Source organism: Musca autumnalis, unplaced genomic scaffold, assembly GCF_047663935.1.
Source record: "Musca autumnalis isolate F117 unplaced genomic scaffold, ASM4766393v1 scaffold_3, whole genome shotgun sequence".
In the NCBI taxonomy this organism is placed as follows: Eukaryota; Metazoa; Arthropoda; class Insecta; order Diptera; family Muscidae; genus Musca; species Musca autumnalis.
Window position 1 is genome coordinate 220,216,644 of NW_027411866.1, and position 24,429 is coordinate 220,241,072.

Genomic DNA, 24,429 nt, shown 5'->3' on the forward strand with positions numbered 1-24,429 from the left:
AATGTTCAAAAAATGTCAGATTGCAAGCCATAAAAACTACAAAAATCCATTTCCACGATTCACATGCAAATGTAAGGGAATCCCAAAGTGAGGATCACTTTTTCCCATCGCCATGTAGGATAGATAATTTAAATGTAATCAAATATGTGTTTGCTGTGAGCGTGTGTGTGTGAATTTTTCAATGTGCGTTAAAGGGGGTTATTATTGAAAATTCCGTGGTAGTCCATTAGTTTTGTATTTTTTCACAAGTGAACAAACGTTTGTAAGCAATGAATTCCTCAGTATACGACGACAGACTGTCTATCATAAACTTACGTAATGGAAACTGACAGTTAATGTCCTTTTTATTAAAAACAGAAAAAAACGAACGACTGCTACCCGAGTTGTTAGTGTCCAAATAAATAATTTTATCATTAGCAAGAAAACATTTTCTCAGGACACCATTTGTTCATTTTTCGTTTAGAAGGACCATTTACCTTTTTTGTACTCACCATGGCTTGCTGCCCAACTGAAGAAAGTGTCATATGTTTATGTTTGTTGATTTGACCCTAACCTCGTTTCCTTCCGGTTTAAAAGGATTTTACTGTTTTGTTTTATTTTGTTGTTTTTCTTAGTGGTTTTTCATATTTATACAATAAATGGACTTTTATTAGCTGTTGTTTCCATAAATCATACAATTGTTGTAAGAGAGAGAGAGAGAGCATTTCGAAACCCGTTGTAATTATTTTTATATGAAAAATTAATGATATGATAAAATCCTTCCTGTAATTAGCGTTGTCATAAATGAACTAACAGTGGAATTTCAAAAAAAAAAAAGACTAATATTGTCCAATATTAAGCGACTTTTTAGTTAACATCTCCGACGTTATTTTGAATCAATGTGGTCTTTTTAAAGTAAATTATTTTCCAGAAGAGTCTCAAATGTCTAATCGAGGGTATGTGCTGTCGCTTTCCGAGCCCTTGAGTAAGAATGGAGATATCGAAGTCGTGAACAAACACTCTACTCAGACTACGGGCAAAACTGATTTTCTACAATAATGAACAGATTCTATATTCAATGCCTTTCATGACAGATAGAGAATCGAATTAAGACAATTAGGAGTCGTTGGTGTGCCCGATAACTCTCAAACGGATTAACCGATTTGGTTCAAACTTTGCAGCTGATAGTATTTGGTTAAACTTAAATCAAGTTCGAAGATGGACATTCAAATCACGGATTAGTATAAGACAGATCTTCGGTCAGAAAGTGAGACTTTCATCTATGGACATACCGAACGCCGATTTGATCTTAACATACATATGTGGGTCGAAAACCATTATTTCACTTTCACTTTGCTACACGAAATTTATTCAAGGGTTCTGATATACCAACGAAAATACATTTGTAATTTATTCTATTTATACAACTATTATTGCAACTTTGCAGATATGAAGTATTTTTGAAGCCTTTTCTTAATCAAGTCAATCTAGTGTCTTGTCTAGAATCAATTTGGTTTCTTTTTACAGACAGGTGAATTCCGGACCTACTTTACCGATCATGGGCTATAAAATGCTAAAACCGTTGTATAGAAGAAATTCCATTGCAGCACCGACGTAGCGAGAGGGGGGGCCCCGATGCACAATTCTATTTTGTGTAACATAGGGAACAAAGAAGTTCTTCTGATGGATGCATATTTCTAGAAACTTTTCTTCTTCCATCCTCGGTAGAGAACTTTGCGAAGACAAACCGAAAAACTGATGGGAAACCGATTATTGTTCCCCAAAATCTCAACGAATAAATTAGTATCAGTCAGCTTTGCTGGCAGGCATATATCTTAAGCCTGTGTGAATTGACTGGACAAATCGAATACCGGCTACACCACCAAAATAATTTTCGCCAAAAATTATGTAGTTGGACGTGTGAACTTACCTACAAAATATGGATTTGGATTAATGATCACAACTCCGTCCAATAGACATTGCGCCCACCACGCATTTCACTTAGTCACCGTATAATTAAAGCTGTTGGACCATTATATCAAGAAAGATAGTCTTGCCCACGAAAAACATAATATCGCTGCAAACAGGACCACAAGGAGTATCTTCGGTAAACATTTTCAAAGGATCCTCGAGCCGAGCATAAACTGCACTTAGAGCGCATAGATAAACTATGTTTCAATCCAAAATCCAAAGTTTGGAACAAATCGGTTACTCCCTTTAAAAAAAATCGAGCGTTCCATTTTAACGAAAATGTTTGAACTTTTGTGGGGAAGGCACCGGAACTTTATCGAAGTCTCAGAAATATTACGATTTTTCTAAGTTTGGACCAACGCACAAGCCACTGCACATGGTGGCTGTAGGCGTTTTTGGTGGTGGACCAATATAGTCCCTCTTCGAACTTTACTTTAGTCGGAACAGAATATTACGAAGCAAAAATTTTGGATAGAATGGGTTAATCCGTTCGAGAGTTATCGGGGTTTCCAGCCTTCCAGACAGGCGGACGGTCATAGCGAAATCGACTTCAAATTGTCTGCAATGGGTTTCGTCCAAACATTTTATTTCGATGAGCCACATTCTGACATTCTGGTCGTAGGAAAGTGTGTAAATTCCCTTATTTGCCTAAAGGCTGAGTGTATAAAAAGTGTAGATTGGGCAAAATTGTGTTTATGAATTTTTGCTAAAAGAAGAGTTCTTTACACAACCTAAGATAATTTTAACACATGTTTAGAACTTGGATTGGGCGCCAGAATTTAGTTTTAAAATAACTCAAGACTGGTTGCCAGAATATTGCTTGCTCCTGAACAAATTAAAGGATCCACGAGGATAAACTAGAATTTCTCCAAGAGAACCCCAACGATTGAATGTCAAAATTAGTGTATTGACAGATGCATGAGTGAGCGACAGAACTTTGCATTAATAGACCCACGATTTGGCGCAAGAATTTCATCACGGGTAGACTCACTATTGCTCAGCATTAGTTCTCTATCAACACAACCATTATTGGATTTCAGACAATCTTTATGATAAGATTTACTATTAGGCAATAAAATTCCTTTTTCCAGGACTGGGCACCAACATATCTTTGGGGTAATAACTGCAATTGGTTTTTCTAAAAAAATAACTACGATTGGACACCCGAATTTCTGCATGAAATTGCAATCTTTGGTCGCCAGCATTTGTCATTGAAAATATCCATTATTTTTCTCTATGAAAACAACCCATTTGCGCGCCACGATTTGATGCCGAAACCTTCTATAAAAAATTGATTAATAAACCCGCTTCTTGTTGCTACAGTTTTTATTTTAACAGGATATTGTGGAAAACATAATAACACTGACACCCAAAAAATAAGACACATCTTCTTTTCATAAAGCACTCAATAAAATTAGAGTGGGAAATTGAAGCCGTAAATTTTACTTTTTTGAAGTACGTAACAAAGGGAAGGATCTCACCATTCCATAGACAAATTTAACACAATTTTGGCCTTGGGGTTATAGGACATTACAAAGTGTGGATTTCCTAAGAAATTGTATAGTTGTAACATCCAAAGCGCTACGACTGCCCTGGCTATGTTCTATATAAAAAATAATAACAGTAATAATAGTACTAGTAATAGTTATATAAGTCTACAACAAGGTTTATATCATTGTTTAATAACAAATTTTCACTAACATAAACTTAAAAAATTTTGGTCTGGTGGGTCCGGTATGACTCCCCCAACTGTAACACAAAATTCCTATATTTTGGAAAGAAATCTTATTGGCAGCAACAATAAATCGGGTGTGGGACTGAAATTAATAACTTGCAAGCGGATTGAGATATGTTTCTGAAATTTTGCACAAACGTAATATGTATCTGTGGGTAACAATGGACTAAATATGAACAACATGGGCTAATATTTTGGTATAGCCCCCCATTTAAAGGTACCTCCTGATATTCGGTATTTTGAGGGTTTAAGCAAGCCTTTCCTTCCAAATTAGTTGCAATTTGGTACTTAGAGTTTCTGGTGGTCATAGGTCCACGTTTGGGTATAGACCTCTTTTTAAGTACCTCCAGATTTTCAGTATTTTGGGAGATTTAAGCTACATTTTCCGCCCAAATTAGGTGTAATTTGGTATTTCGAGTTTCCAGTGGACACAAACATTTTACAGTAAAAATTGTGGACATATGTAGGTCTACTTTTCGATGTTGCTCCCATATAACGGTACCTCCCAATATTTGATATTTTGAGGATTTTGTCTACATTTTAAAAATAAAATGTCGGTAGCTGTTGATGTGTAGGGGTGCGATAAGGCAGATTTTTTTTGGTTGTTGGAAATATAGGATACAATACTAAAACAAGTAAAAAAGTATCAGTCGGCTTTGCTGACAGAGATATACCCTCAGCCTGTGCAAATTGAAACACTTTTTTCACAAAAATCTTATGGATTTAGGGGGTTTCAAAAATTTTGTCGTATGAACCGACAAAAATGTTGATTAGGATTAAAGCTCAAAAATTTTGCGGAAAAAGGTACTTAAAGGAATGGACCGACATAGACCATGGGGGTGCCATAGGGGGTTTTTACACCATTCGGGCTGTTTTCTCAAGTATGGACTTGCCCCTGAAACAACTTTTACCATCGTAATTAAGGCAGCGAATGTAAGTTGCTTCAACAAAAATCAAAGTGATTCAATAGCAGGTCTTAAAGTGAACTTATCCAAAATTTTGTGTAGGAGGTACGGGGTGGATTGGACAAATATAGTCCATATTCGAAACTGATCTATATCTGGTAGATATTATGAGAATGTGTAAAGTATGGACCAAATCGGTCACTCCCATCAATAGTTATAGTGCGAAAAATTTTTCCGAACATTTTTGAACTTTTGTGGGGGAGGTACCTGAAGGAGTGGACCGGTAGGCAGCGTTGCCGACAGTTTTTGATCAGAAATCGTCAAAAAAATCGTCAAATCGTCAACAATATTTGAAAAATCGTCAAAAAATCGTCAACATGGTCGGTTTGGTTACCGTTTAATGCGATTTTTCTCTGCTATTTTTGTGAATGAGACTGACAACATAAGATATACAATCCACAGCAATAAATCTAACCCAATATCACTTAAATACTGCTATAAAAACAGCTTTCAGAAGATGATAGTTTTCCTATGGTTATCGAGTTTGAAGCAATGCAGTATGGTAAAGCTGGGTACATATTGCCATTTTAAATGGTAGCTTAGCTCAAATATCGCATGCTTGACAGTGTGACTGTCCATATTTGTCCGTAAACGTACATTTTGGTTGTTGGGCAGTCGATAAAAATTTTCATTCAAAACTGGCTGACAACTTAAAGATGGCATTTGTAGGAAGTTAATAACGCTGGACTCATATTTTTTATAACAAAATATATATAAGTAATATTTTATCTCGAAAACTTTTTAAGGAAGATTTTCATCTATTAGCAAAACTAAAGGAAAATTTTCAGCTCATGTAATTTGAATGTGGGGCAAAAACTATGAAATACCTGTGCCTAGATATGTCAGATATGTGCCTAAATATGGTCAATCCGTCTGGAAATTGCTACAAAACATTAAAAAGCTCAAAAATCGAGTTTGGAACATTGCTTTCCTTAAAATCTTTCGTGAAACTTTGGTCAACATGTAGTTATCGTCTTTTATTTCATGCATTTCGGGATTAGGTGAAAAATCGTCATTTTGGACCATAAAATCGTCAAATCGTCATTTTTCAATTTTGGGTCAAAAAATCGTCAAAATGACGATAAATCAGCAAATTCGGCAAGGGCTTATTTTCAAACTTTTTCAAACTAAGTTCGCACAAAATATTACGAAGGTCACATTTTGGACTGAATCGGCAGATTCGGTCGAGAGTTATCTTGCGCTCCAACCACTACACACGGTGTCATAGGGCTTTTTTGTACCTTTCAGGCTATTTTCTCAGAAAGTATGGACTTGCCCCTGAGGAAACTTGTACCTTCATATAGGGTACAGTGAATACAAGATGTTACAACAAAAACCAAGGCGATTTGAGAGCAGGTCCTAAACTGAACTTTTCCGAAATTTTGTGTGGGAGGTACTCGAAGGAGTTTACCGATTGAGTCCATATTGGAACCTTATATAAGTCTGGTAGAAATTTCATAATGTGCAAAGTATGGACCAAATTGGTTGCTCCCTTTAAGAGTTATCGTTCGCACAAATTTTCCGAACATTTTCGAACTATTGTGGGTGAGGTACCGGAAGGAGTGGACCGATATAATACATCTTTAAACTTGAACTAAGTTTGGACAAAATATTACGAAAGCCAAATTTTGGACCAAATCGGCAGATCCGTTCGAGGGTTATCTTGCGCTCGAACCACTACACACGGTGTCATAGGGTTTTTTGTGACTTTCAGGCTATTTTCTCAGGAAGTATGGACTTGCCCCTAATGAAACTTACAGCGTCGTATAGAGGACAGCGAATACAACTTGCGTAAACAAAAATCAAAGCGATTCAAGACCAGGTCCTAAAGTGAACTTTTCCTAAATTTTGTGTGGGAGGTATCCTAAGGAGTAGACCGATTGAGTCCATATTGGAACCTCATCCAAGTTTGGTAGAAATTACACGATGTGCAAAGTATGGACCAAATCGGTTATTCCCTTCGAGAGTTATCGTGCGCAAAATTTTGCGAGAATTTTTGAACAATTGTGGGAGAGGTACCTGAAGGAGTGGACCTATATGGCCCATCTTCGAACTTAAATTGAAGCTGGACAAAATATTTCGATACCCAAAATTTGAACCGAATCGATTGATCCGTTCGAGAGTTATCGTGCGCACCAGCCAGACAGGCAGACAGACGGACGGACATTGCTAGATCGACTCAAAATTGTCTGAAACGGATATCGTACAAACATACAAACATTTCGATGCAACACATTTTTGGTCGTATCAAAGTGTAAATACCCTCTTTAGCCTAAAGGCTGAGGGTATAACTAGCTTTTTGGCAAACATAACTGACTATTTATCGATTAATTTCCATTATGCCAAATGACTACTTTTATAAGGTGATGAGCGCCTAAGTAGTCAGTATTGTCCATCGCTAGATTACTTTTCCACTGATTATAACCTAACTTTTGTTCGCCTATTTGTAGTCAGTTTAAATGATAATGTGAAAAAAAACAATTTTTTGTTTTTGTGTGTTTTTATAACTTTGACTTTTCATATTCTCTCTCTCTGTTATGTTTTATTAGAGAGAAGAAGAAGAAGCAAACTTTTATATTTCTTTCGTGTTCCTTTTTATATCAGAACAATATGAATAATATGTTCGAATATGTTCAGTCTATCAACACTGGCTTCTATTATTGTATGCTGTATTTATATGAAAGTTTACGTTAATATTTAATTAATAATAATAATTATTATTTAAATTATTTAAACTGACTATAAACTGGTTGAAATGTCATCTAGAGATCAACCACTTTGAGCAGAAAAAATTTACAAAAATTTAAAAATGTACAAATTTGTAAATTTTGAAAGTGTAACACTTCGAATTCATTCATCTAACACTGCGACATATTCGTCCTAATAGGTAGTCTTTTGGTATACCAATCTTCTCATAACGACAAAATGAAACAAGGAAGCTTTGTATATGCGCCGGGCCGTCCTTCCGTTTGTCTGTTGAAATTAAGATACAGCTCGCAATATTTATGATAGAGCTTTGAAATTTAGTACAGAAGTTTCTAGTACTTCTAGGATGTTTAGTATTGAAAATGGGATATATCGATCAACGTTTTGATATAGTCCCCATAGAACGGTACCTCCAGATGTTCGGAGTTTTCAAGGTTTAACCCTCATTATCACACCGAAATGGCTAAAATTTCGTATCTAGTCTTCGTGCAAAGTACAAAACTTTCCCCAAAAAATTGTCGTTATGGACCTAGTACCTGGCAATTTTGTGTATTTCGTGGGTCTTTTGTTAGGTTGTCAGACCGAAATGTGGATACAAAAGTTTTAAATTGAAAATTGAGATTAGTACTTTAATAAACTAAATGAAATTAATTATTCCATTTTTTTAATGCAACTCATGTTGGATGGTATAACAAGTTCGGTCAAGCTGAACTTAACGCCTTTTAGGTGTTTTCATTTTATAATGATAATCTGGGTATATATACTTATACATATATTTCGGCCAAACCGATAGAAACATTCTAACTTGTTTCTGCTGCTACTTTTCGATGTAAGATACAGCAGAATCAATATGGAACATGCATTTTTCCTTATATTTAATTTCAAATACCTTGGGGAACACAACAGATAGGCATATAGGATCCAAGTATAGAAACAAGTTGAAAATGGTGCATATTTTATTCATTTTCAGTGGTATAGAAAAAAAAAAAGCTGAGTCGTGAGAAAAAATGGACTGAAGTCGGAGTCGAAGGGAAAACGTCTCGACATCACAGCCCTGGAAAAAACTCATTTTTTTTAAATGTTTCCTATAAAAAAAATTAGAATATTATTCTGTTTCAGAAGTGCAAGAATCTGCTAATTGGATTTTTTAATGGAAAACTTGGTTTTAATTTTTTCCCTAAAAGCTGAGCGTATAAATAGGATTATGTATCTATTTGGCTTAGAATCTATTTATAATATAGACAACAAAAACGTTTAAAAATCTTCGCTGGAAACTTCTTATATCTAGAACATATTCCGTCTATATAATTGTTCCACAAACATACCAGGCGGTATGTCAACTTTTTTCAAAACAAGTAAAAAAAGTAGCAGTCGGCTTGGCCGACAGAGATAAACTCTCAGCCTGTGTATATTGAAACAATTTTTTCCCATAAAGCGTAGGTATTTAGAGGGGTTAAAAAATTTTGAACGCATGAACCGACAAATATGTTCATTAGATTAAAGAGCAGAAGTTTTGCGGGGGAATTACTTAAAAGAATGGATCGACATTGACCATTATGGAAGTCGACCTCCAGCCACTACATACGTTGCCATAGGGGGGTTTTACTCCCTTTGGGCTGTCTGCTTAAGAAGTGTGGTTTTGCCCCTGAAAAAACTTTTACCATCATAATTGAGGCAGCGAATGCAAGTTGCTTCAACAAAAATAAAAGTGATTCGATAGCAGGTCTTAAAGTGAACTTATCCGCAATTTTGTTTGGGAGGTACTGGATGAAGTGGACAAATATAGTCCATATTTGGACCTGACCTATATCTCGTAGATATATTAAGATGTGTTAAGTATGGACCAATTCGGCCGCTCCCTTCAAAAGTTACCGTACGAATAATTTTTCCGAACATTTTTGAAATTTTGTGGGGGAGGTACCTGAAGGAGTGGACCGATATGGCTTATCTTCGAACTTAAACTATGTTTGGACAAAATATTACTAAGGCCAAAATTTGGACCCAATCAGTAGATCCGTTGGAGAGTTATCTTGCGCTCCAACCACCCCACACGGTGTCATAGGGGTTTTGTGAAACTTTCAAGCTATTTTCTCAGGAAGTTTGGACTTGCCCCTGCTGAAACTTGTACCGTCGTATGGGGGGCAGTTAATTAAAGTTGCTAAAACAAAAACCAAAGCGATTCGAGAGCAGGTCCTAAACTGAACTTATCCGAAATTTTGTGTGGGAGGTACCCGAAGGAGTAGACCTATTGAGTCCATATTGGAACCTCATCTAAGTCTGGTACATATTTGACGATGAGCAAAGTATGAACCAAATCGGTTACCCCCTTAAAGAGTTATCGTGCGCACAAATTTTCCGAACTTTTTCGAACTTTTGTGGGGGAGGTACAGGAAGGAGTGGACCGATATAGCCCATCTTCGAACTTAAACTAAGTTTGGGGAAAATATTACGAAAGCCAAAATTTGAACCGAATCGGTTCATCGGTTCGAGAGTTATCGTGCGCTCCAGCCAGCAGGACAGACAGACAGACAGACAGACGGACGGACGGACATGGCTAGATCGACTCCAAATTGTCTGAAACACATTTCGTCCAAACATACTTGGGGTCTAAAACCATTATTTCGATGAGGCACATTTTCATCGTATCAAAGTGTATATACCCTCCTTAGCCTAAAGGCTGAGGGTATAATTAAGGCCCATTTAGTGGTCATAAAATTACATAAAAATTTGTTATGGATCAAAACTTCACGGCGAATCAAATGAGACTACAATCAAACAGATTGGTGTTATAGTTGCGATGCTAGAGCCAAAATAGGCACATATTTTGATCAAAAAATAATTTTTTGTTTGAAAAAATATTTTTTCACATGCATTATGCAGTAGAAAATATTTGAAAAATCTTTAGAAATACTTCCTTCATTTTGCTTAAATCTCCCAATATAATAGACAGATTTTGATTTATAGACATTAATTTTAAAGCTTTCCCATTAGGGAAGGTAATTGGGTTGATGAGAATATACCTCAAAGCTTCTGAAATGGAAATAAAGGTCAAATAACTCATTTTAGTTTATATGCATTTTAAAATACGTGTAAATCGCGTAGTTATCAAAATCATTTGGCCCGCATGTGATTTTCATGTACAGCAAGACCATATCTTTTAAGTTGTATATATTTTTCGAAATTTAATTTGGAGCATCGGCTGCATCTTACCATTAAAAACCCTATAAAAAATCGCTAATTTGCCCTAAGTGCATACAATTTTTGTCCGCATCCGATTTCAGTGTTCACCATGAAAATCTACATCGATATATCTATTTGAAGGCGATCAATCAAGAACCGTGGATGTAGCATCACACACTATTTTTTGGGATAAAACAAGTAAAAAAGTATCAGTCGCCTTTGCCGACAGAGATATACCCTCAGCCTGTGCAAATTGAAACACTTTTTTCACAAAAAACTTATGTATTTAGGGGGTTTCAAAAATTTGGTAGTATGAACCGACAAAAATGTTGATAAGGATTAAAGTTCAAAAATTTTGCGGAAAATGTACTTAAAAGAATGGACCGACATAGACCATGGGGGTGCAATAGGGTGTTTTTACACCCTTCGGGCTGTGTTCTCAAGAAGTATGGACTTGCCCCTGAAACAACTTTTACCATCGTAATTGAGGCAGCGAATGTAAGTTGCTTCAACAAAAATCAAAGTGATTCAATAGCAGGTCTTAAAGTGAACTTATCCAAAATTTTGTGTGGGAGTACGGGATGGAGTGGACAAATATAGTCCAATATTCGAACCTGATCTATATCTGGTAGATATTATGCGAATGTGTAAAGTATGGTCCAAATCGGTCACTCCCATCAAGAGTTATCGTGCACACAATTTTTCCCAATATTTTTGAACTTTTGTGGGGTAGGTACCTGAAGGAGTGGACCGATATGGCTTATCTACGAACATAAACTAAGTTTGGAAACAATATTACGAGGGCCAAATTTTGGCCGGAATCGGCATATCGGCATAGGGCTTGTTTTTCAACTTTCAGGCTATTTTGCCCCTGAGGAAACTTGTACCTTCGTATAGGGGACACAGAATACAAGATGTTACAACAAAAACCAAGGCGATTCGAGAGCAGGTCCTAAACTGAACTTTTCCGAAATTTTGCGTGGGAGGTACTCGAAGGAGTTTACCGATTGAGTCCATATTGGAACCTCATCTAAGTCCGGTAGAAATTTCATAATGTGCAAAGTATGGACCAAATCGGTCACTCCCTTCAAGAGTTACCGTACACACAAAATTTCCGAACATTTTCGAACTTTTGTGGGGGAGGTACCGGAAGGAGTGGACCGATATAATCCATATTTGAACTTGAACTAAGTTTGGACAAAATATTACGAAAGCCAAATTTTGGACCGAATCGGCAGATCCGTTCGAGAGTTATCTTGCGCTCCAACCACTACACACGATGTCATAGGTTTTTTTTGTAACTTTCAGGCTATTTTCTCAGGAAGTATGGACTTGCCCCCAATGAAATTTACAGCGTCGTATAGAGGACAGCGAATACAACTTGCGTAAACAAAAATCAAAGCGATTCGAGACCAGGTCCTAAACTGAACTTTTCCGAAATTTTGTGTGGGAGGAACCCGAAGGAGTGGACCGATTGAGTCCATATTGGAACCTCATCTAAGTTTGGTATAAATAACACGATGTGCACAGTATGCACCAAATCGGTTATTCCCTACAAGAGTTATCGTGCGCACAAGTTTTGCGACAATTTTTGAACATTTGTGGGGGAGGTACCTGAAGGAGTGGACCAATATGGCCCATCTTCGAACTTAAATCGAATCTGGATACCCTCGATACCCAAAATTTGAACCGAATCGATTGATCCGTTCGAGAGTTATCGTGCGCACCAGCCAGCCAGACAGACAGACAGACAGACGGACAGACAGACAGACGGACGGACATTGCTAAATCTACTCAAAATTGTCTGAAACGGATATCGTACAAACATACTTGGGGTCTAAAACCATTATTTCGATGAGGCACATTTTTGGTCGTATCAAAGTGTAAATACCCTCTTTAGCCTAAAGGCTGAGGGTATAAAAATCGCTAATTTGCCCCAAGTGCATACAATTTTTGTCCGCATCCGATTTCATTGTTCACCATGAAAATCTTCATCGACATATCTATTTGAAGGCGATCAATCAAGAACCGTGGATGTAGCATCACACACTATTTTTTGGGATAAAATGAATGTGGCTTCCTTATCAGTAAAGTTTTCAAATCTCTGTTTCCGCTAAAACGAAGATGCTGCACTAGTTTTTTCATTGCAGTGGAAACGACCCTCAGAAAACGCGATAAAATACGCGATATTTTCAAAAACAAATTTAGGTAATTTTCCTACCTTGGAATTTATCGTATATCGCGTTTAAGTATATAGATTTTCACGAGTAATGATTTATTAGATTCGCAACGTAAAAATCTAAAATGTGCAATCAAGTACGAGGAAATCGAATGGCAATTGCATAAATTAGGCCATGAACATGATTTTTAGAAAATTGTTCACACAAAATTTTCGTATTTGGATACAGATTTCTGTGAAGCTGTGTATGCTACATTCACGACACATATATGAAATGATTCAGAATCGCGAGTTATACAATCCTATATACGAATTTTTAAAAAATCTGTTTTGCGGAACGTAATTAGGAAAAAATTCAAAATACACTTAAAATCTAGCTTCAAAAATTTAGCACCATATTATGATAGACGCAGACCAAATTTGGAAATGTTATACATTGCTGAGATGATCCTTATTTAGTTGGCTGTTACTTTTGCTTTGACAGGAAAATTGTGAAAAGTGTGTTTTAATCACAAATCGAGAGAAAACAAATAATTACACGTTGGCTTCAACCCATTTTTATACCCTACACCACTATGTGGGGAGGATATTATAAGTTGGTTTTGGCCAAAAAATTTGTAACGCATCGAATGGTCGTAGACCCATACTTATATATACCAAAATTAATGTCTCGACGAGCTGAGTCGATCTGGCTATGTGTGTCCAACCGTCTGTCCATCTAAGCCTTGTAATCAAGCTACTGGTCACAATTTTGATCGGATCGTCAAGTTTTTGATGTTGATGGGGGTCCCGGAGGGGAAGAATCCTATTGATTTTGGTGATGGTCGGATAATATTTAGGAGTCGGAATAGGCAAAAAACTGTTGTGGATAAAAATACAACGTTTTTTTCCAAAACGAATATCTCAGCTTCTGTATCGGGCATACCAAAACAAAACCTGACAATGAAAGTAGAAAATATCACCTTTCTATTGATGTAAAATAAGTTCTCGTAGGTGATCAAACAACGAAGATATCACAATAGTCGCAAATAAAACCCAACTTTTGATTTTTGCAATCTTAATTATAATGAAGAATATCACTGTTTTGGTTGGAGACTTTCCAAAAGCAACGCCTGACTATGAAAGTAGAAAATCCCATCTTTGCACATCCCATGTTTCCATTTTTTTGGAAATCACGCTACAGGTCAAAATTTTGATCGGATCGTCACGAAATTTCGAGGGTTAATGGAGGTCTCACAGAGGAAGAAGCCTATTGATTTTGGTGATGGTCGGGTAATATTTATCGGTCGGAATGAGCAAAAAATTTATTTGGAGAAAATGTCAATATTTTATTCCAAGCAAATATCTCAGCGCCAATAAGGGGTATACAAACAACGAAGATATCGCAATAGTCGCTAATAGAACCCAACTTTTCATTTTTTCGATTTCGGATATCACACCTTTGATTGGGGAGCTTCTAAAAGCAAAGCCTGACTAAGAAAGTAGAAATTCCCGTCTTTAAAATTATGCAAAGTAGGTTGGCGTAGGTGGTCAAAGAATAAAGATATCGCAATAGTCGGTAATGCATCCCTTTTTTCCACTTTTTCTTTCTTCTTCGTAATTTTCATCGGATCATCACGAAATTTTCTCACAGAGATAGAAGCATATTGATGTTGGTGATGTCGATAGTAGTCAAATATAAAATTAAATATTATTTATTTTGGTTCAGTTCGCCTTAAGTCATCTGATATAAAAGCCAGATAGAGTAAAAATTCTCGTATCTCCCTAAAAGAAATGTTTTCAAGTGAAAAGATTATGCACAGAGGGAGTGGTGTAGGGTATCACATAGTCGGCCCCGTACCGACTATAGCCATTTCTCACTTGTTTTTATTTGAGTTGTACTGATGTTGCTCTTAAATGCGTTTCAACAAAATTGACCTGTATTAATGATTTTAATATTTTGAATTTTACCAGTCAACAGATTACACTGTGCAACATTTTTAAGGTGATCTTGTGCAAACAATTCGAACTGAGGATTTTTTGAAAGTACAGACCCCAACGACAAGAAACCCTAGTTGGGTTTGGTTGTGTCAGATCCAGCTCGGATTTTATGGCCCCATCTAAACATGGTAAAATATGGAGTTTTTTTTAAGAAATTCGGGGCTATATCTCTGAAACCAATGCGAATCTTCTTCTGACCTCTGAAGCAAATTTGTAGATAAGGACAAGAATAAAATATTTGGAGAAAAAATGAACTCGAAAAACTACATTTATTGCCTCAAATTTTAAAATATGCAAAAATACCAAAATTTTTATACATTTCGTATCTCCAAAACCGTTAATTTTTCTTAATATTTTGTTTTTGGAAAAATATTCCCAGGTATGTAATGCACAACTCTTCAGAACATGTCATTGTTGTTAAATGCCTTTATGCCGTTGTTTTCAGTACATTTTTCAACGACGATTTAATAAATATAATAAATATAATGTAGTGAAATCCGAAATGCGAGAATAAACTGTTGGTGTGAACTGTGTTTGAAATACGTGTTGTAAAAGATATGATGCAAAATACCGCTGAAACAACATGAAGTAAGCATTTTAGAGTTTCAGAATGTTCTAAAGAATTGTTGAGAACTTTATTTGGAAGAATTTTGCAATAGGTTACTTGGCTCAGCACCCAATAGTTTAGCCGATACTGACCAGAATTTCAGCAATTATATACAATTTCTATATTTTATAGATTTTGATGCCCTAGATCAGGTTTTTCTTATGTGTTTTTTTTTTTTTTTGTTCAAAAGATAAGTTCTACTAGTTAAAGGCTACAATATTGCTAATGACAGCAAGGCCAAATTCCAATTCGTTTGTGAGATAAAGGCCTGATAAATGCAAAACAGTGTAGATTTAGCCCGGTTTAGATGAGACCATAAAAACCGAACTGGATCTGGCAGGACAAAACCCTACTAGGGTTTTTGTAGTCTAAATATGTACTTTGAAAAAATCCATACTAGAAGTTGTTTGCATTTTCAGTGTTGCATAGTGTTATGCACAGGGGTAGTGGTGTAGGGTATCACATAGTCGGTCCCGACCCGACTATAGCCTTGGCTCACTTGTTTAACATAAATATAGCCACAGCTTCCACGCAAATTAACTTTTAAGGCCAATATTTTTTGCCAAGTCTAAAAACATTTAATTTTATCTAAAAGCATTTAATTGTTATAATATACAACCACAATTCGCGAGTTATAAAATTGTAAACCTTGGCTTCAACTATGTTAAATTTTCAAAAATATTGCCCATATATATAAAACCCATTATTTTGGGAGGATTTTTTGCTGGGATGTACTCCATTTACACACAGAGAAGAGATATTGTTGGAACAATCATATTCTAAGAGCAAAATAGTGTATTTTAAAAATCTGAAAATATATATTGTTGTTTCAACCATATTTTTTTATTAGCAAACATGATGACACAAAATATATTGTTGCGCCAACAATACATATTTTAAGAATTTTAAAATACACTATTTTGCTCTTAGAATATGATTGTTCCAACAATATTTTTTCTCTTCGTGTAAATGTAAGTTTAGACCCAATCTATTTTGAAAAAATAAAACTAAATGCATTTTCCGTTTTAAACATTTTATTTTTTATTTTTATTTTATAAAAATTTTCTCTTAATAAAAACAAATATATATTTTTTTTCGTATAAACCATTAACCCAAAAATAAAGAAAATAAACTTAGGACTAAAAACGTTTTTCTGAAAATTTTTTTTTTTTTCAAATAAGTCGTATGTTTTTTGTCTTCCTTAAAAATATTTGTAAATCTTGGTATACAATTTGGTTTGTTTGTTTTGCTTTGGATAACTAACTTTGCTTGTGATATATACAAAAATAAATCCTTACGACTAAGAATTATAATGTAAAACTATAGTATTTTTGAAAGAACATTTACAACACTTCTGATTTGGGTGTGTGGGCTTCCCACCAATCAATACTCTCAATCATGCTTTCATCGGACATGACATTAACATTTTGGGCCACATCCAAGAGATCTTCATCGAATTCCTTTTTCAGCTGCATTAGGCCAGGATAGAAATTGTTTTGATTGTTTGCATTGTTGTTGAAGAAATGTGGTAAATGGGGTAGTGAGGAATTGGGTGTTTGCCTATCTAATGGTGGAGACATAGCCATGGAGTGGGATGACGCTGCTGCCATATAGAGTTGCTGGTGTTGTTGGGGTGATCTTTGTTGATTTTGATAGATAATTGTTGGCTCTTCAAATTCTTGTTTAATTAGGTGTGTCTCCATTAAAGTTGGTGGGTTAACGGCACACGCTTGTCGACGTAAGTTTTGTATTTCTTGATGTTGTGCTTGTAGTTGTTGTTGTCTATGCTGTTGTTCCGCGGAGTTAGCAGGTGTTGTCGCTTGTAATGTTGGTTGATTTTCATTATTAACTGCACTTTCAGCTGTACTGGGGGTTGTTGTTAACATGTTATTCATTGCCTGTCGTTGTTGTTGTTGCTGGTGGTTTTGTGGCACGGGTGATAGTTGTGATGATACCGTTGTTGTTGTTGAAGATGATGGTGAAGAAGTCGTAGCTGATAAGAAACTTACTGACCCTTTCATATTTGCTGTTAAGGAAGAAGAAACAGGTGCTGCTTCCGTTCTGACCATGCTTGTGTTCGGGCTAATTGTAGTTGCCGTTGAAGAAGCAGAAGAAGACGTATTGGCATCAGCTGTAACGTGTGCCACTGAAGTCGTTGTTGTTGGCGATGACGTATTTGGCGGCGGTGTTGTGTTCGACGATGTTGGACTGTTGCAATTAGTGTCAATTAAGGCCTGGAAATGTTCTTCATCAACGGTAGAGGATGGCGGCGAGGCAGCATTACCAACAAATATGTCTGGGGTCAATAATTGATAGGTATTTGTCCCTGGAATTCTGATGTATTGCAGGCCATTCAAGGTGGTAATATTTGGTAGAGTATCCATATGCGATGGTGGACTATTGCAAATTGGTGACTGAGTTGGCAGAGGTGCTGCTGCTGTAGGTGGTGGTGGTGCATTATTGTGCATAGGAGATGGTTGATGGGCAAAATATTCCTCCGAATCGTAGTGACTGAGCGAATCATCATAATGTTCATCCATACTTGGCGAATAGGCATCAAATTCATCTTTAATCATGGAAAAGCTATCATCTGAAGAAGTGGAATTCAAGGTACCACCTGAGGGGAAATCAAAACCCAAAAGACGTTCCAGCGAGCGTATATATTCCACTGCCATGCGTAGGGTTTCAACTTTACTTAGCTTCTTGCCATTATTTTTGCATGTACTTTGAGCCTCAAAGGCCTCAGCCACCTCTTCGGGTATACGTTCTCGCAGAGCAGCAAAACCATTGTTAACTTGTTTAACACGATTACGTTCGCGGGCATTACGGCGAGCCACAGCCTGGGGCAATGGCAGGCCTTTCCTACCCGGGGTACCGGGTATTTTTATGGGTAATCCAGTGGGTGTTAGTGGGGAACCATTGGCCATGGCTGCTGCATTTTCCTTGGCCGCCTTTTTGGCCAATCTCAAGGCAGTCCTTTCTTCCTTGCTTAGTTTAGGTTTCTTGTTGGTCGTTGGCGAGGTTTTCTTTTCCTTGCGAGTTGTGGTCGAGGATTTATTCTCATCATTGCTGTTGTTGCTATTCGTGTTTTCACTTAAGGGCCTCTTACGAGAATTACAACTAAGGTTTAGGGAATTCACATTCCCAGCTCCATTGACCGTTCCAATCATGCCGAAATCTTTAATTTTCCTCACAATTGCATTAGGATTACCCTGGGCAATATTCAAGGCATTTGAATTATTTTCACTTAAAACATTTTGTACGGTGATTTTGTTGAAGGTCTTATTGGACGACGACATTGTCAACGGTGAATTGTTGTTGGCCATGACTGGAGATTGATTGTTGTTATTATTCACTTTCATGTTTAATCCTGGTGGCAAATTATAATTCAATACACCCAAGGTGGCCATGGAATGAAAGGCGAAGCTTTTCATTAAAAAGCTTCGTTGGTGCGGAAGGGGATTTGAAATGTTCGTGCTTTGGTTTCGTTTGTTCGGAATTTTCCCGCTTCACGATGTTGTCACTTGAAGTTATGCCGGTAAACTGACTGCTGGTGTGTCATGTAATTTTACAGGAGTTTTCTTTTCAAAGGAAAATAGCTAGCTATGACTGACTGTCTGTCTGCCGGTCGGATGGTGAACGTTAGTTTTATAGCAGCTGCGTTTTTATGTGTCGCGTGCCCGATGTCTCGTAATGAAATGTCATGGGGCGTCTCTTGCAACAAACGTCCTACCAACGGAAATGACTTCAGAATGTTGTATGTCTGACTGATGGTTTTTGGATGGCAATAACCAAAACAATGAAGCGAAACAACAGAGCCAGGCAGGCAGCAGCAGCCGTGGCAGAGACACAAAGCAACAACAACAACAAGGACAAGAATCTATACTCTCCATAAACCATTGGCTTTGTGTAATATATCAACTGTTCATAGCTGCACAGGGCGCAGCCGCAACATTTAAGAGCAGAGCTAGCCGCAGCAGCATAAACTATTCAACCAAAAACAGAAAAAACACCACTTCATTCTTATTGTCTACTCTCTGCATGGCAATACCAATCAACTACTTCTCTCTCCCCCTAAAAGGTGCTTTATTACTCACAGCAATCCGTAGGCATACCCACACACACACACAATCACTTACAATATGTCCATGTATTAATACCCACTTTGACTTTTCATCCCCTAGGCGTTCATGTTGGGTGTTACAGATCCCCATTCCTCTCTTCCACTTTGTCGTTGGGAAAACTAACATCTGATACTTTCCGTTAAGGGTGGTTTTTGTCAAAAACAATTTTTGTTTTTGTCATAGTATTGGTAGCTGATCCTGGCGCAGACAATTTTAATGTGTTATAATATTGCGCCTTTTTGGGGAGGCAGCAGTGGTGTCCTTTTTGCACGTGTGTGTATCTTTTTGTATTGGTATTTGTCGCTTTTAAGGTAAAATCACAGTTTGGATCGGCACGTACCCTCTCACATAAACTGATAAGATTTATTTTTCAGTTAGGATTTGATTCCAATCGTTGCAGGGGAGTTGGGAAGAAGGAAAGGAGGGAGTATATATTTAATTAATAAACAATACCTAGAGTTGCTGAATAGTATGCAGTTCAAAACTGCGATAGGTTCAAATCACTCAACCGACCCAGAAGCGAAGGACTCCTGGAGGAGTTTTTACTAGCCACTTTGAACATAAATTGCAGCCACTGAAAAACTTCAAAACAGTTGAAGTCCAGCGGTGCTCTTATATGCAGGGATGCGGAGTCGAGGTCGTGAAAAAACTCGACACCGACTCCGGGCAAAATTCTTTATGCTAGAAAGGGTATATACACTTTCATACGCGCAAAATGTGCCTCATCGAAATAATGGTTTTAGACCCCAAGTATGTTTAAACGAAATGTGTTTCAGGCAATTTGGAGTCGATTTAGCAATGTCCGTCCGTCTGTCTGGCTGATGCGCACGATAACCCTCAAACGGATGAGCCGAATTGGTCCAAAATTTGGCTATCGTAATATTTTTTCCAAACTTAGGTTATGTTCGAAGATATATATATATATATATATATATATATATATATATTATATTGGTATACTCCTTCAGGTACCTCCCCCAAAAAAGTTCGCAAATGTTTGGAAATTTTGTGCGCACGATAACTCTTGAAGGGAGTAACCATACTTTGCACATCGTGAAATGTATACAAGACTTATATAAGGTTTCAATATGGACTCAATCGGTCCACTCCTTCGGGTACCCACACAAATTTCTCAAATCGCTTTGATTTTTGTTGTAGCAACTTTTATTCAATGCCCCCATACGATGGTAAAAGTTTCCCTGATGAAGTCCATACTTCCTGAGAAAATAGCCTGAAAGGTGCAAAAACCACTATGACACCGTGTGTAGTGGTTGGAGCGCAGTATAACTCTCGAACGAATCTGCCGATTCGGTCCAAAATTTGGCCTTTGTAATCTTTTGTACAAACTTAGTTTAAGTTTGAAGATAAGCCATATCGGTCCACTCCTTCAGGTACCTCCCCCACAAAAGTTCAAAAATGTTTTCGAAAAATTGTGCGTGCGATAACTATTGATGGGAGTGACAGATTTGGTCCACACTTTACACATCCTAATATAGATATAGGTCAGGTTCTAATACGGACTGTATTTGTCCACTCCTTCGGGTACCTCCCACACAAAACTTTGGATAAGTTCACTTTAAGATGTGATCTCGAATCACTTCGTTTTTTGTTGAAGCAACTTGCATTCGCTGCCTCTATTACGACGGTAAAAGTTTTTTCAGGGGCAAATCCATACTTCTTGCGAAAACAGCCCGAAAGGTGTAAAAAACCCCTATGGTCCATATCAGGGACGTACGCAGGATTTTATTTCGGGGGGGGGGGGGGGGGGCACCTTGACCAAAAATTATGAAATTAAAAAATGTTGTGTTGCGTTGCATAAAGCTATTTTAAAGGGTTTTTTGTTGATTTTATATGAAATATTGACACAAAGTATATATTTCAATATTTTAGATATAACTTTAAAATTTGGAACAGATTATAATAAATAAGTCTTTGGATGTTTAGAATTGAAATGAACCATATCAGAACACGTTCAGTATAGTCCCCATACAAAAATTCCGCCTGGTATTTCGAAGTTTTTAACCAAATTCTCCAACAGAATTGACGCAATAACTAAAAATCTTTCAAATGAATATTACCCATGTAGGTTTACGTTTTAATGTATCCCAGAATTTTTAACCACAGTAGCTCTTTTTTGCCATTTTCGATTCTATTTCAAAGATTTTCAGTATATCTTCTTCTTTAAAGTACATATCCATACATCACACATTAACTTCAGTCCCATTAAAAAAGTTTTGTCTTATTTTTGCCTTATTAAGTTATCAATTGAACACACTTTTAACGCAAGGACTGATTCTGATAAGAAGATCTATCTAAAAACCCTATTAATGTTATTTGTATACCAATAATTAATTGAAATAAATAACTCCACCAAAAGAATAACTCGAATCCGCGAGTGCAAATTGGACTTGTTCGGAACTATTGTAAAAAATAATATTCTTTTTTGTCATAAAAACACCAAAATTTTACTATTTTACCAGAAGTGATAGAGTCCATGCAAGACAACAAAAAATTCAGAAAAATACATTTATGGTCTGTTCCAATACTGCAAGATTCTACACATTTTTAGTAGTAAAAATGTGTAGATTCTTGCAGGTTCTGGAAAAAACAGGAGTCGGGCGATACCAACTACGACTCATAGACTCCGAATTCTACTCGCAGCACTGTTTGAGACTACGAAATCCACATTAGGTCTCGGCAAACTTTTAGCTAAGTCCTGGCAAAATAGGTTAAGCCGAAAAACTGCATCAACTGATATCCGAATGGTTGTTATTTCGCCTTTTTTCAATCTTAATTGTACGATTAGATGTTTATGAACTCGATGACATTTAAAACTTTCCAAGGACTATGACTTCTGTCGGCACAGTGGATGCATACTTATGAAAATTCATATCTTTTGTTTTCTCGAAAACAAGTTAAAAAGTATCAGTCGGATTTGCCGACGTAGATATACCCTCAGCCTGTGTGAGTTGGGACTTTAATCTACAGACAGACCGAATACGGACTTCATAACCAAAATCTTTGTCCTAAAAATTGTGTAGTCAGGGTGTTTCAGAATTTCATGGCCTTTTTTGGACGTATACATTTTCCGACAAAAATATCGAAACATTTGGGTATAAAACTTCACGATTGTGGGCGCTGCGAATAAATGCTTATGTTCAGCTCATAAAATTGGCTTCAATAAGAGCGCAAAAGTTTTGTACTTTTGTGGAGAAGATACTTGAAAGAATGGTCCATTTTGGAAGTGGACCTAATTTTGGAAGTCATTCCTTTTGATAATTATGGTGTCAAGCCGTCATTTTAGTTGGTCATGGTAAGATTTAGAGTTTTTGAACCGTTATGTCAGGAAGCATGGACATGGACCCACGAAAAATAGAATATCGCTGTAAACAAGACCGCAAGCAGTAGCGTTGGTCAAAATGTCCAATGGATTCTCGAACAGCCATTATATTGTACTTATGTTGGAATTTAGGGAGGTATCCGAAGATGTTGTCGCATATAGACCTTCTTGGTACTTGATATACATATGTACGTCCGGAAGTAATTTTAGGATGTTCAAAGTATCGGTGAAATCGGATATTGACATTTTGAGTGGGAGGTACCTGAAGAAGTGAACCGATATAATCCATATCCGTACCTAATCTATGTCTCGAAGAAATCGATTTGGACCTTCGAGATTTATTGTGCGCACCATTTTAGCAAAACATTTTGTAGTCTTGTGGGAAAAAATGAGTGGACCGATATGTCTTAAAGTTCGTTTGATCCGTTTGAGAGTTGTTATGCGCTCGAGCCAGACAGACGGCCGAACTGGGCTAAATCGACGACAATTATTTGAATCGGCTTTTGTCGAAACATATGAGAAGTCAAAGGCCATTATTTCGATGAGGTACATTTTTATCGTTAGCCTAAAGGCTGAAATTACAGCGGATTTTAAAACAATTTAACCAATGTTTCAGCATTAATTTCGTTCCAACTACAACTTTGTAATGATAGGAAAAAATTCTGGTGGGTATGCTACTTATAGCAGATATTAGAACTTTATGAAGCACAATAATAATTTTTTCTCCATTAAATAAATAATAAAAAAATTAAGGTAGTAAAACAATTTTCTAATTGGTTTTAGAGATATACTCCACGGAAAACACTTGATACATCTTACATTTAGTCCAGTAAATAGTCATTTCATGCACTTCCAATCCGCACAATACTAAACTCGTCATTTTTGAATACCGAATGAGTTTAAAGCCTCAAGACCTTTATATTCATTACAGAATTCCTCGAGCCTTTATTAGTTTTGATTATAAAATAACATGAGATATGGAAGTAATTCAGATTTTACTGGAAGTTTTTCTCAAAAATAGTATTCAAACAAAAAAATTTTAAATATTTCGTAGACAACTTGTTCATAAAGTAAATTTTTAGTACATAATATTCAGAACAATCTAAGTTTTCTTTTCAAAAATAATTTTTATTATTTTTTTTTTATTTAGATAAAAAACGTATTAATTTGTTAAAGTAGCTCAAAAAATGTAGTCGACCAAACCATTTCGGGGGGGGGGGGCCCGGGCCCCCAGTGCCCCCCCCCCCCTGCGTACGTCCCTGGTCCATATGTAGTTGCTGGAGAGCACGAACTGATCAACCGATTTGGTCCAAATTTTGGCCTTCGTCATATTTTGTCCAAACTTAGTTTCAATTTGGAGATAGGCAATACCGGTCCACAACTTGCAGTACTTCGCCCCCTCCCCAAATATTAAAAAATGTCACTAAAATGCTATGCACGAACTAAGAAAAGATATCCATTTCTCTCTGTGTATTGCTTCGCTTTCTGGAATACCGCGCCTTTTCATCTCTTTATCCACTTGTTAGCGCCATCTATTTCATCTATTATTACCGTCAACGCAGGTTGGTCCGTAGATCTTTCGAAGAATTTTTCTCTCAAACACGCCAAGCACTGCCTTATCTGTTTGCGCGAGTATCCAGGCTTCGGAACCATACATCAGCAC

The 24,429-nt window shown here is 36.8% G+C and overlaps 1 protein-coding gene across 1 annotated transcript; it reads right to left on the minus strand.

The window, feature by feature from the left end:
• Positions 1-16,462: 16,462 nt before the first annotated feature.
• Positions 16,463-18,981, minus strand: ase (achaete-scute-like protein asense). Its single transcript, XM_073973058.1, has one exon. It carries the CDS (start codon positions 18,734-18,736, stop codon positions 16,646-16,648), a length of 2,091 nt encoding a protein of 696 aa, XP_073829159.1. The 5' UTR covers positions 18,737-18,981; the 3' UTR covers positions 16,463-16,645.
• Positions 18,982-24,429: the final 5,448 nt, after the last annotated feature.